A 14,015-nucleotide genomic window follows, 5' to 3' on the forward strand; every position below is an offset into this window, starting at 1 on the left:
CCCTCACTCAGCTTCATTCCTTGCATGGAATTGTTCTGTGCTTCTCTGGTTTCCTTGGGGGGTGGGGGTGGGGGCTCTGTCTACCATGTTGCTGCCTCTCCCCTAGCCATAAGCAATGCAGGACGCATGGATGACCCAAGACCCTAGAAAGGTGCCTGGCCCATCCCAGGAATTCAACAAATATTTTGCTGAATAAATTCAAGATCTCTGGTTTGGTTAATTTAAGATTACCACCTACTTTCTCCCTTAGACCGGGGGGCTTTCCTCTCCCATCAGGTGAGAAAAAAAGCATCTACACATTGTAACTTTGATAAAGTTAGCTTAAGACACATAAAAAGCAGAACTTCCTCTTTAACCCTTCAAGAAATGAGAACTAGCCCCCATCCCCCCAACCCCCAGTAATGAATTTCAGGTTCCTGGAAAATCACCCACCTGGATCATTTCTGCCTAAAAAACTTTGCCATCTTCTCTTCAGTTGCAAAGGCAATCTTACCTCTAGCCAGCCAAATCACCAACCAATTCTCCAAGCGAGAAAAGTGTTTTGTGTTGTTTTTGTTTTTAAAATGGAGGTGTGGGGGGTGGGGGTGGGTAAAACGTCTCCACGCAGGGACAACAGGTGCTGCCCTGCAAACACGGAACAGCCAAGCCGACCTTCTCAGCGAGCCAAATGCTTTTCAGCTAACCTAATGTTCTTCAACTGTTGCTTCAGGGGCTTTTCGGTAACAAAAAATGCTCCCTCGCCTTGGCCCTGCCGGTTTTTGGCCGCATCACTTACTACGGACTGCGTGTCTGACTTGTTTATCTGGGCGCACCCAGTCATCTCGCTCAGCGACCCAAGCGACCACGTTTCCTTAAATCAGAGCCCCGTGGACTCTGCTCGGAACTACATTACCCAGCGGCCCCCGCGCCCTTCGCAGGAAGGACGTCTGCGCACTAAGATACTCAGTTCCAAGTTTGGAGCTTTTAGCTGCCAGCCCTGGCCCATCATGTAGCTGCAGCACAGCCTTCCCTAACGTTGCAACTGGGGGAAAAATCACTTTCCAGTCTGTTTTGCAAGGTGTGCATTTCCATCTTGATTCCCTGAAAGTCCATCTGCTGCATCGGTCAAGAGAAACTCCACTTGCATGAAGATTGCACGCCTGCAGCTTGCATCTTTGTTGCAAAACTAGCTACAGAAGAGAAGCAAGGCAAAGTCTTTTGTGCTCCCCTCCCCCATCAAAGGAAAGGGGAAAATGTCTCAGTCGAAAGGTAAGAGCCTATTTGCATTACTTGCAAAAATGCAAAGGGTTACGCATGCATTTATGAATGCATGGATGCAATTTTCGCCTGGCGATTGCATTTTTAAGTTTGAGGTTTTCCACAGCTCAGTTGCATTTCCTGTTTAGTATGTGTCTTTTTTTTGCAGACACAGAGAGTTCCTGTAAGGCAGGGCTTGCAGTTCAGCTGTGCATTGACGTTATTTGCATTCTTCTGCTAGGATTACTGAGCTCTTTTTGCCTTTTGCACAGTCAGGAGAGATAGAGCAGGTTGGTAGCGTCTAAATGTGCAGTGCTTTATATAATTGTAAAATTCTTTAGTATGCACACACATTATAAGTAATTTTATGTGCAACAGGAATACAAACTTTTAAAAAGTCCGTAGGTGCCGGTGAAAGGTAAAAGTTGAGTTAAACTAGTCGGAAATTAATGTAATCTTATATTCCTTTGGGAATAAAGCGTTGCGGTGCCCGTTTTTAGCTGAATTTTCATTGATACCGCTTTGAACATTAAGCAACTTTTGATTTTTAAAGGAAGTAGAGGTGAAGTGTGAATAATAGCATATTACCAAAAAAGCAGACGAGAAGTCTTTCTCTTCTGAGATTTTGCACTGCACACCAATTGCTTATTGGCTCGCAGTATTTAGAAGCAGCAGCGAGGACATAGATGTTTTATGTCTCCCCATTTAGGAGATGCTTTGCATCTGGGGGGGCAAATATGGGGAGAAAAACTGTACTTTTAAGCATTACACCAACATGGGGGGAATGCACCATTTCGTTGAAAATCATAATGAAATCTTTTAAACGTGTAATTATGTGTATTTGGACAGCTATAATAGGTCAGAAATTCAGGGTTATTGTTGTTTTTAATTTTTTTCTTTTTCCAATTTTTTTTTTTTTTTAAACACAGTTGTATTTTGCAGGCTTAATGTGATACTGGAGAGGGGATTTTAAAAATTCCTGACATGGCACCAGAGAACTGAGGGGGTGCTGTCAGGTGCCTCTAGGACCCTAAGTCACTACTTGTTTCAGAACAAATCCTTCACTATAGAGAAAGCGTATGCCATGTGAGAATGTGTGGAGGGAAGAGGTGGGTTAGGGATAGGTAAATAAGGCTACCAGGGACACTACGTGCATGGGTAAGAAGACCCAGTGAAATTAAAGTGTCTCATAAGCTTTCTGTTTTATTTTTTGGATTTTGTTGAATTCTACCTGATGGGAATCACACATCTCTAGACCAAGAAGGAAGTGATATATGTTCTCAGGAGTTCAAAGTAGGACTGTGTTTTCTCTGACCATGAGGCAAGAATGGGAATTTGGAAAGCTCAGAGTGCTGAAGAACCTAGGAACAGGCATTATGAAGTACAGGTGTTCCTTAGTAGAGGGGAAACCTACCGTCTCCTGAGCAGAGACATAACAGCTTAGAATGGGCATTCCAGGCTTTGAGGTATTAAAAGAGCTGGCATCTAGTTACTTTGTATTTGGTATACCCTCATTTATTCAATTCAGTTTAATAGATGTATACATATGTATGTGTATGTACGTATTAGTGTATGTATGTAATATATATATAGTGTGTGGATATATATTGTATGTGTGTGTGTGTGTGTGTGTATTGCATAAGATTAGGGGGCATACAAAATATTTAAAATGTACTTGTCTCCTTCAAGGAACTTACCATTTAGAAAGCATGTGTGCAAATCATTATGATACAAGATAATTGCATAGATAGTGAAAAGAAATGGCCCAGTTGGGAGTTTAGAGATGGTAGTGATCTCTCTGGGAGATAAGAAGGTTTCATGAAGAAGATGGTATTATAGTGATCTTATCTATGGACCTTAGGGTCTAAAGTAAATCAGGTTCCTTTTCTACTTTTTTTTTTTTTTTTTTGGCTCACTCTGAAGGTAGCTCTGTCCCAATAGAGCTGAGTTGGGAAACTAGAAGGCACTAGCATGGCACACCTCCATGAAGAGTGTGCCCATGGTAGATCAGCTACTGGTGGTTCCTCAAATCAGTTCCTAGTTAGCCAAATGATTTTCTTAATTGAGTCCTCTTTGGAAGGTACATCTGGTGCCAATGTTCCTGTCCAAAAGGAAGATTATCGATACAAAGAAGTGATGATCATTTCAGAAATGGCATGGGATCCTTGGCTTGGATATTGAGTGTGGAATTGGCCTAATTCGGCTACGGTAGTCTCAAGGGGCCAAGACATTTTTTGCAGTACCAAACTGCTTTGTAATACTACAACCAAATGGATTGGGAGTTAAAAGTGAAAGGTGGATACAACCTCATGGTATTGAAGAATTTTACCACGTGTTCAATCCAAAGGACCTTTACGAACTTTCTAGATCACTATAATTCGGTCTCACAGACCTCTAATTTAAGGCAGAGCAGAGGCAAAGGAATTACAGACTCCCTGGGAGCTGGAAGGACCGGGCTGCTTCTTTCCAGCCTTACCAACAGTGAGATTCCGAGAAAGAATTTCTTAAAAAGAAATTTTGTTTTCCACAGTTGTAACTTTAGGTGGTATGCTTTTCAGCTTGTTTATATTAGCTGTCTGGGGTTGAGCTGACATTTTTCAAATATTAAAGTGGTAGAATGCCTTTTGAGGAAATCTGAAATGTAAGTTAACAGGAAGGGCACCCAGAAAGTGCAGGAATTCCTGCACATTACAGGAAGACAAGCTACAGGAAAAATGTGTCATCTACATTCCCCGGGAGAGAAAAACTATTGTTATTAGCCATGATGATTTGAGAGAGGGAGGTCCGGAGGTCCGGCCTCTCCCTGTTCACCTGAAAATACAGACCAAGTCTAACTCTGTAAGAAAGGCACTCTCTCTCCCTTCTCCCTCTTTTCACCTTTTAAAAATATCAGCTTCCCTTAGTTTAAGACAGTACTGGGTAAATCGTGTTGGAGGAAATGCACGGAAGGCATAATTCAAAAGTATGTAGGAGTGGGGCAGACACTCCTAGGGGCTCTTTTCATCTGTAATTCATTCCACCCTGGGAAATGAAATGTGTAAATTTCTCATTCTGTATAAATTCCTTTGTTAGGTTGTACCAGACAGACTTGTCATGCTTAGCCTGTAATCTGAGCCAGGATGTTTTATAACCCCGTACATCTCAGGACACAAAATCAGAATAGGTACCTTGGGTTTCCCCGAGCTTGTTTTGTGTCGGTGTGGCATTCAGCACTTCACAGCCCGCTGAGTGTCAGCTGTGGGGGTTCTGAGGGGCTCTCGTGGTGGTCCATTTGATGCTGGAGTTACAAAGGGCTGAGATTTATCTCATTGGAACTACTTTCTAGTATTTTAAAATCTGAAAGATCTATAAGGAATATTTTTAGAACCAAAGGAAAAAGTACACACATAGCACTTGTTCATTATAGAAACGTTTAAAAATAAAGGAAAGGAATGTAAGACTCACTAGTGACCACAGCATATATTTGGGCTTATATCCTTTTGGACTTTTTTTTTTTAATGGTCCCTGTATATGTGTATGAATAAATGTAAAGTGTGTATAGACCTAATGCCTATTTAGTTACCTTTTGTTTCACTTACCAATATACTGTGAGATATTTCCAAGTGAATATATCTACATATGTGTGTATATGTGTGTGTGTGTGTGTGTATATATATATAGATAGATAGATAGATATAATTTTTTTTTTTTTTTTTAAAGAAGGAGGGACAGAGGGAGAGAGAGAATCTGAAGCAGGTTCCATGCCCAGTGTAGAGTCGAGGCGAGGCTTGATCTCATGACCCTGAGATCATGACCTGAGTGGAAACCAAGAGTCTGGTGCTTAATCACCTGAGCCAACCATATGCCCCGCCAAGTGAATGTATTTCTACATTCATAATATTCAGTTGTCTTTTGTTTACTTCAACAGAACCTTTCTGTTTATTCACTTTCAATATTATGAAGTTACCATGAGGGTCAGCTCAGCTTGTATGTTATTCTGTAGACTGTGGCCTTAGACGAAATCCCAGGTTCTGGATATCAAATTCTTCCCCACTGTCCTTTTCTGTTCCACCTTTTAAAAATAGATTTCTTCTATTATAAAAATGATATACACTCATTGAAAACAAAATTCAAGCCAAAGAGAATTTCATAATAAGAAAAGTAAAAATCACTTCAACTCATACCATCCAGAGCTAATTACTGGTGACTTTTCGGTAAACATCTCCTTACATTTGCATACATACACAGAAGTGCTATTTTGCACGCGATAGATGATAGTTTGCAACTTGCTTTATACTCTGCCATGTGTCGTGGGATCTTTCCCTATTCACACACGTTCACTTACCCCATTCTTTTAAACAGTTGCTTATTTTAATTTGTAAGGATGTAGCTGTTTAATTAATCTCCAGGTAGACGTTCATATAGTTCTTTTTTTTTCCCCCAGCTATAAGCAATATTGGAATAAATGCTATGAACATACATTTGTGCATTTGCCCAATTATGTCTTTAAAATGAATTCCTAGAAATGGAAGTGCTAGGTCAGAGGGCATGGACATATTGCCAAATTGCCCTCCAGAGACCTAACACGAATTCTTATTCCCATCAGTGTCTGGGAGTTCTCATTCTCTGGTTTAAGCATCGCGGTAAATATTACCAAATAAATTGCTGTCCAGAAAGACCATGGCTACTTTCCTTCACCCTAGGTCTCATAATTTGAAACAAACAAACAAACAAACAAACCCAAAAAACTTTGCCAATTTGATTGCATTTTTTAGTAAAAAAAAAAAAAAGAGAGAGAAAGTTGAAATCCCCCCCTTTTTTTGACATTTGTGCTTTATGTGTTTGAGTTTTTCTCGTAAAATGTATGTTGAAGTTTTAATTTGGGGATCAAATTATTTCCAGAGTTAGGACAGAACATTCCAAAATTGCAAAGCTTAGGTAATCACGGGTTGAGAGTTGGGTCCCATGTGTCTCAACTGTTTAGTTCCCTGGTGAGTTCTAATTTTAATTTTAACCCAAATGTCTTAAGTAAACGTCACATATTTCATAAATTCACTTTGTTATACTTTTATAGCTATCTAGAACCATATTAAAAATAAGGAAAAAAAAGGATTGATCTGGTTAAAATTCTAGTCTGGAAAATGACTTACTTCTGGACAATTTCTGCATTTTCCGGTAATCTCTATAGGCAAAAGTAGCTTTTCTTTCGTTTCATAAATAATTCTTGCCTAGCACCTGGCTGTGTTCTATGCACTGTTGCAGAAAAGTTGCCTTTTTATTTTTAAGCCCCATGTGCAATCATGCGCATCATGAAAGTGGTTTAGTTTGTGAAATTTGTTGGAAGAACTAAGGCTGTGGTCGACTTTGATGACATCCCAAATTATAGGACAATCACAAGGTCTTATCATAGCCTTCTTTCGTGAACTTGCTTATTTATGTATTCTGATATTCAGTGATAGAATTTAGAGCTAGGAAAGGAGTTTTGTAGTCTAATCAGCTTCTTTTACAAATGAGTAAACTGAAGCTTTGCAGGAAAGTGATTTGCCTGTAGACAGCCAGAGGTGGAATTTAGTCCCCTGATTCTCTGTCCCAAAGTTCTTTTCACTAAACAACATGTAAAGATTAGCAGTACACATGTATAAAGCATTTTTTTTCCCCTTCAGAATCTTTTTAGTATATTTCACACTTCTGTTTTGTTTTGTTTGTTTTTGTGGGGAGCATGCTGGCAAAAGGGGCTGACAGGCCAAACAGTAGGGGTACTTTTCCTGTACTCAAGAAATGGCGATACATGAATCATGGTGGTGGGGCTTCCTCCCAGTTCTCTGCCAGGGGATATTTTGCAAATATTCTCATTTTAAATCCCGGTGCTTACACTCCACAGCTGCAAGTTTTAACCACTGTAATTGTTATTTGCCTTTTATGGACGATCTCTGAAAGCCCCTGCTGGGTAACTAACAGCTCTTCTTGTAGATCTTTGTGTCTCCACCTCTTTTAGCATTGTGCTGATAAATAATAAGTGCTCAATAAATGTCCGACCGGAGTAATTTTAATCAGTGGGGGGTCTCTATCACTTTCCTCCACATTTCATCAGAGGTTTGGGGTAATTAAATTATAAGGTAATTTTCTTCCTCTGTTGCCTTGTTAGATGCCCGTTAGATCTTTGCTTCATTATTTGGAAGTAGCAAGAATAGCATAAATGACAATTTAGATGGTTGAAGAAGTGTCATCTCTGCCACCGATGTTCTCTAGACAGATGGTCTATCCTCGGCTTCTTCTTTTAAAAATATGTGGAACTGGGGCGCCTGGGTGGCTCAGTGGGTTAAAGCCTCTGCCTTCGGTTCAGGTCATGATCCCAGGGTCCTGGGATCGAGCCCCGCATCTGGCTCTCTGCTCAGTGGGGAGCCTGCTTCCCCCTCTCTCTCTGCCTGTCTCTCTGCCTACTTGTGATCTCTCTCTTCAGGATCCAATGAGATGGGACGAGAGTGAATGGCTCCCATCCTGTGCTGGTCTCAACAGCTCTTTGTAAGTTACCTCAGCACTTGAGCCTCTGAAGGGTTGTCAGGGTTACCCTGAAAGTTTTCAACAGCTGGCGGCTCAATGACAAAACAGGGAATTCTGCAAGGGTAACCCCCACATGCAACAATTCCCCACTTCCTCCTTACCCACCCCTGATGTCCATGATGCCCCCCCTTCTGTCCTGGGATTGGTTTTTGCCCTGTATCCTCATAGGGTCTTCCTTTCCTGAGCTGGTCCCTACAGTTGCATATGCGGCCCATAAAACTCCTTTCTGCAATGAAAGGATATTCAGGTTATAACCTAGTCACATGAAGTCTATCAAAGCATTGTAGTGGAGTCAAGTTCAGTTGTGAGTTGAAGCATTAAATAGACCCTTGCTGGATAGCCCATTGTCTGCTTTATATTTGAGTCTCTTTATCCCTCCTTAAGTTGGATAGTTGGATTGGGATCCACCTTTTTTTTTTTTTTCAATAGCTGTAGGTCTAGATGTGGATCTCAGCCCACACCCCAACACCCCGTGCGATCCTCATCCTCAGCCTCATCTATTATGGGAGTGACTTTTCACGTGTTATGCCTTTGAACTTCACATACATCCTTTGGGGATAATTCCCATTACTGTTAATTTACAAATGGGGAACTGAGGCTCAGGTGAGTTAACGACGTGCCTACGGCTGGACCAGTAAGCAGCAGAGGCAGGATGCAAAGACAAGCCTGTCTGACCACGGGGCCCATGCTCATTCTCAGGGAAGTTGAAAACTGTCGCTTCACCTGTGTTTAAGGATAGCCCATGAGCTAAAATGGGAAAAACAACCCCAGAGAGTAATATTTTGTGACACATGAAAATCATATGACATTCAAAGTCAGTGTCTACAAATAAAGTTTTATTAAGACACAGCTGTGCACACGCATTTATGTGTTGTCTGGGATGGCTTTTACCCATAACCCCCCCCCCCCGGTGCCCCCAGCAGTGGTAGAGTTGAATAGTAGTGATGGAGACATTATGCCCCACAGAGCCCCAAATAGTTACTGTTTGGCCTTTTTCAAAATACATTTACTGACCTTGCCCTTTATGACTTATTTCAACCAAGTAATGGAATCTTTTCATGATGGGGCTTCCATATTACATTCCTCTTTGGCTTTAATTGGAGGTTGTGAACCTGGGCAACTACTCCACCAGCGACCTCTGAGGCCCAGCCCACAGGAAATGTCTGAGTGGTGCTTCTCCTGGTTATGGGATTTGTAGGCCATTGCTCATTTCCGCCGAACTCAGCTACCGGTCTCCGGCAGCCCATCCTGGGGTCCTTTCCCCTCAGCTGCACTCTTCCTGTTTGCTCCAGATTTCTTTTCTTCATTGCCCCTCCCACTGAGAAGCTGTTCATTCGTTCTTCCCCTGCTCCTTTCCTTCTCCCCTTCCTGATCACACTTTTTGTTGAAAAAGCTGATAAAGTACAAGCAATTTCTCACTGCCATGGTTGCCTGGCTTTGTTGATTCTGATCCTGAGCCAGCCCAGAAGGTCCATCGTTTTCTTTTGCGAGAGAGAAGATGGAAGCTTCCCTCTGGGTGTAGGATCTTACACATCTTCCCCAGAGAGCTTTGCACTTATCATCGCCTGCGAAGTTAGAGCTGGTGTATCGCATGGACTCTTCCACCTCTGGGTGGACACTTTTGTTTGGGGAGTGAGTATCCTTTGGCTTACAGAGTCGCTTAAACTATGGGTATTATGTGTATGGAGGAAGGAGGGTCCAGGGAGATGTTCTGCAAAGGAAGGGAGGGACGAGGTAGGGATGGAAGCTAACAGGAGACAGAGTCGCTTCAGTAGGATGAGCCTAGATTCGCTCACCATATCCAGACTGAGGTAAGCTTAAGTCACATACGGGGGAGGGCTACAGTTCTTACTCTTCTAGATGGTAGCAACGCTGCAGATTCTTTCTGTATTCCAGAAGCTGTGCTTAACCATCGATCTGAATTATCTGAATTATCTCCTTGTCCCCTTACTAGGGTGTGGTGAGGTGATGCCCCATTTTGTATATGAGCAAACTGAGGCCAGAGAGGTCAAGGAACTTGCCTTAGATGGCACGGTTGACAGCACAGCAGTGGCTTTAATCAAGGTCTGTCTGACCCGAGAACCTGAGCTCCTGGCTACTCCACTTGAGTTAAGTTACCCCATAGTACATTTATGAACCCATTACCCAGAAGACAGTGTTGGTGGTAGAAAACATGAGTGGATTCTGTGTGAATTTGCATACACCAGGGCTGGGTATGATAATTAGGAGGGGCTGTTCAGTGTCTACCTATGTAGAGGTTCCTTTTGACGTGTTCCTTTAAGTCTCTGTTGATCATGGGATAGCAAGTCTGACTCATTCTGAGTGTTAAGGTTGAATTCCAAGTACAAAGTATCCATGAGTAGAAGGAAGCTGGTTACAACTGGTCTACTGATAGATACTGTACAGACAGGAAGTTACTGTTAAACATCAGCAATGAATATTGATTCCATTAGCTGTCTTACAGGCTGTAATGAGGCAGCTCCAAACTTTAGGTGTTTCCCTGCACCTCTCAGTTAAACTTTTTTTTAAACAGTACTAAGAACATGACCAGTTTGGCACCACCATACCTAAGAAGAGGCATATAATTCCTTTGTGGCTTAGTGATTTCCTGTATTCCTGGTTATTTCCCTGTAAAGGTAACAAGTGTCGTTTCCTTGAAATTGCGAGTGAGCCTACCTGTCCACTGCTTTCCTCTTGTACTGGATGGTGTGGAAGAAACTAGAATTCTCTCTTTTTGTGGTGGAGGAGGCAGCTGGGGGAGTGGGGAATCAACGCTCTCTGTCGACTTTTCTCTCCTGCCAAAGCAGGACAGTCACACCTATGTTTCAGTCGTTTCCTAGGGATCCCATGCAGAAGCCATGGGGATAGATGGTCTGGATGATGAGTGACACGTTATTTATTCCCTTCCCCCATTCTCCCCGCTCCAGTCCGACATGGGAGGAATGGGTTAGAGATAAGGGTCAGGCTAGACTCTGAAGAACCAGCAGAAACAGAATGGTAAAGAGTATGGGGGTTCTTTTGGAGTGAAGGTGTGGAAACAACCTCTCTGTGGTATTTGAAATCGTAATAACCATATTCCTCCAGCTTTCTTGACTCCTTCGTGTGCCCCAAACTCTGTTGCCATTTGAAAAATATAATCCCAGAGACTCTGAACATGCCTATAGGGAGAGCTCGTATAAGCTCGTATAATTCAACCAGTAAAGTTGGGATGGATGGTTCCATTTAAGACACTGAGCTCGTGGAACTAGACAGAGGAGCACCAACCGCGCCCTGGTCTTCTACTTACTCCGTATGAGCCTTGAAAAATCTTCTTATCCTCTAGCTTTTGTTTCTTTACCAGCTAAATGGAGAGACCGCCATTCCTTCCCGGGATTGTTATGAAAATTAGGGAAGTTTATCTACATCATGTGTTTTGGCCAGTGCTTGGAATCATTTCTTCAACAAATATTTATTGGGCACGCTGCTGGGTTGGAGGCATTGTGCTGTGCCAGGCTCACTGTGAACATAAATTTGCTCCCTTCTTCCTTTCTTTCTAGCCCTGAGAAGCTTATTGCCCAGTAGGAGGTTAAGAAAAGCACAGAAGTGTGTAGACTGGAAGCTAGAATCCTAGATATGCCCAGAAGAGTCAGGAGGTCCAAGGGATGAGAAGGGGCTCAGGGAAATTTTTACAGTGAGTGTGCAAGTATCAACATGAATTTCAGAGCTGATGAGGAAATTGTGCGCGGGATCCAAGGTCTGGATGGAGAAGGAATCTTGCTTGACTTCAAGAATCCAGGGGCGCTAAGAGATTGTTCATATATGCACAACAGTTCCTTAGAAGAATAAAAAAGAGATATCCAAGCAAAATACCCAAAGCTTAAAAGACCTCATTTGTATTTTCTAAGAATTTCCTTTTTCTTACCAAGCTATATACTACTGTTATTACTTATGATCACAATAAGTTAATAAATGGAATATATCCTCTCTCATACTTTTAGAGGGTTTTTTTTTTTTTTCTTGATTGTGGAAACTCCAGGAAACCCAGAGGTTAATAGTTAAACAAGTATATCATATCACCTGGGTTTATAGGCACACTGTAATTATATAAGCAAGCTGTTGGTTCAATGATCAACGTCTAGCTAAGTCAGGGAATATTTTCCAGAGCATGGCCACAGCTGCAATTTTCATTTTTTATAACCTGCCAACCTGCCTTTTCCATTTCTTAGGGCTTTTCCTTTTTCTAGAATCATCAGAAGTCGGTTAGAGAGGAAAACTGTTCAGTGCACTTCTGAATTTTACTTATCTTATGGGAGGTGTTCCAGAATGTTCTTTGTTTTACCAAAGTTACTCTCTCTAGCAGGATATCGGGTACTGGCAAGAGAGTTCATAAATCTTGTGTGTGGGTATTTTCAATTTCAGAAAAATTCCATTTAAAAGATGATTATACGGAAACAATTGCTAGGTTCAATTAACTTATCTTTCATTATCTTGGTTTAAAAAACACAGTGACCTATAGCTCTGAAGCTCCCAGTGTGTTCTTTCTCAGTGTGACCAGTACGTAGTCACCTGCTTTCTCCTCAGTGACTTCATTCAGCTCAGGGTCAGTAAAGTGGTGGAGGCGGGTGGGTGGACTCACCTGCCTTCAGAGTCAGGAAAGGGACAGGGCGCTTTTTGCCTCACCTTGCTGTGTGGTTAAGGAGCACGTAAGACCCAGCCAGGTAGACAGGACCTGCCAGCTATGTCATCTCTTGAATGGCTTGCCAAGTCTTCTTGCTTGGGACTTTGTTCCTGAATGAGCTTCCATTTTTATAGGTAAAGTAGAAAAAAAAATACAGATTTAATTCTGGAGTTGATTTAAGTGTGAGATTGAGGGACAGCTGGGTGGCTCAGTGGTTAAGCGGCTGCCTTCGGCTCAGGTCATGATCCCCGGGTCCTGGGATCTAGCTGGCAGAGAGCTCCTTGCTCAGCAGGGAACCTGCTTCTCCCTCTCCCTCTGCTTGTGGCTCTACTTGTGCTCTCTGTCAAAAAAAAAAAAAAAAAAAAATGGTGAGATTCAGAGATCCTGATACATTAGGGTTAGAGAACTTTCCCCATCCCTAATTTCAATCTTTTTTTTTCCCCCCCCTGATGTGATCTGGCTAAGGAAAAGAGAGTCAGTGTTGGCTGAGTCATGGTTGAGAAGGCTGGGGATACCGAGGACCATATATTTTTTTAGTTGAATTTAACAAACATTATCGAACCATTAAATTACCTGCCCCTTGCACTGTGCTATGTAAATACCCAGACAAATAGAATTCCATCACTACCCTTGGGAAGCTCTATAGTCTGTGGGATGTAGTCTTTCTCTAGGGCTGCCAGAACAGATAACACAAATTGGGTGGATCACACGATAGGAATTTATTGTCTCACAGCTCTGGAGGCCACGGATCTGAGATCATGGTGGTGGCCAGGTTGTTCTTTCTGAGGGCTGGGAAGAAGAATCCATTTTATGCTTTTCTTCTAGCTCCTGGTGTTGCTGACCATCTTTGACATTCCTTGGAGGCACGTAGATGCCTCGTCACCTGGCCTATGCCTTCGTGTTCATGTGGTGTTTTCTCTGTGTGGGCACCTGTGTCTAAGTATCTCCTTTTTATGATGACACTGGTCGTATTGGATTAAGGCCCCCCTTAATCCCATGTAACCTTATCTTAAGTGATGATAAATGCAATGACCCTATTTCCAAGTAAGGTATATTCGGAGGTACTGGGGGTTTAAGACTTGAACATAACAATTTTAGGGGGACACAGTTCAGCCCATAACATGGGAAGATAAACATGGCGGCACGCTCATGCTCTCCTTGTGATACGCCCATGAGTTCTGTTACAGCAACAGCCAGGACACCCAGGAAGGTAAATGTTCTCACTCGACCTGGGAAGGTGAAGAAAGCAGACGGTAGGAGAAGAACCTTAAACTGGCAATAATGAAACTGGAAATATGGTTCTTCTCAGTAGAATAAGCAAGTACGACAAGAGGCTGGCCATCTGGTCCGTGAGCAGACTACCTGCTCTTCCTTCTGATTTTCTATTGTTAATGACAGACTGGATGCTTCTAAATTGGGGGGTGTTAGCTTGGAAAACACACAACACACACACAGACACACACACCCTGGTGCTGTATTGCTTCCCCACACTGAACTCACGTTTGGGGGTAATGAGATCTATTGAGCACTTGCAGTGGTTGTCACAGGCAGCTTTCTTGTCCAGACACAGAGGTAGTGCACT

The 14,015-nt window shown here is 42.4% G+C and overlaps 1 protein-coding gene across 2 annotated transcripts in view; it reads left to right on the forward strand.

The window, feature by feature from the left end:
- Positions 1 to 924: 924 nt before the first annotated feature.
- Positions 925 to 14,015, forward strand: part of MAP2K6 (mitogen-activated protein kinase kinase 6) — a 118,653-nt gene continuing 105,562 nt past the window's right edge. Inside the window, exon 1 of one of the 2 annotated variants that reach the window (XM_082708309.1) lies at positions 925 to 1,248. In XM_082708309.1, the coding sequence (XP_082564435.1) occupies positions 1,233 to 1,248 (16 nt within the window). In that variant the 5' untranslated portion in view covers positions 925 to 1,232. The remainder of the gene's footprint in view (positions 1,249 to 14,015) is intronic. The other variant, XM_082708308.1, reaches the window with a different exon arrangement.

The sequence above is a fragment of the Mustela nivalis genome, assembly GCF_964662115.1.
Source record: "Mustela nivalis genome assembly, chromosome: 17".
NCBI classification, from domain to species: domain Eukaryota; kingdom Metazoa; phylum Chordata; class Mammalia; order Carnivora; family Mustelidae; genus Mustela; species Mustela nivalis.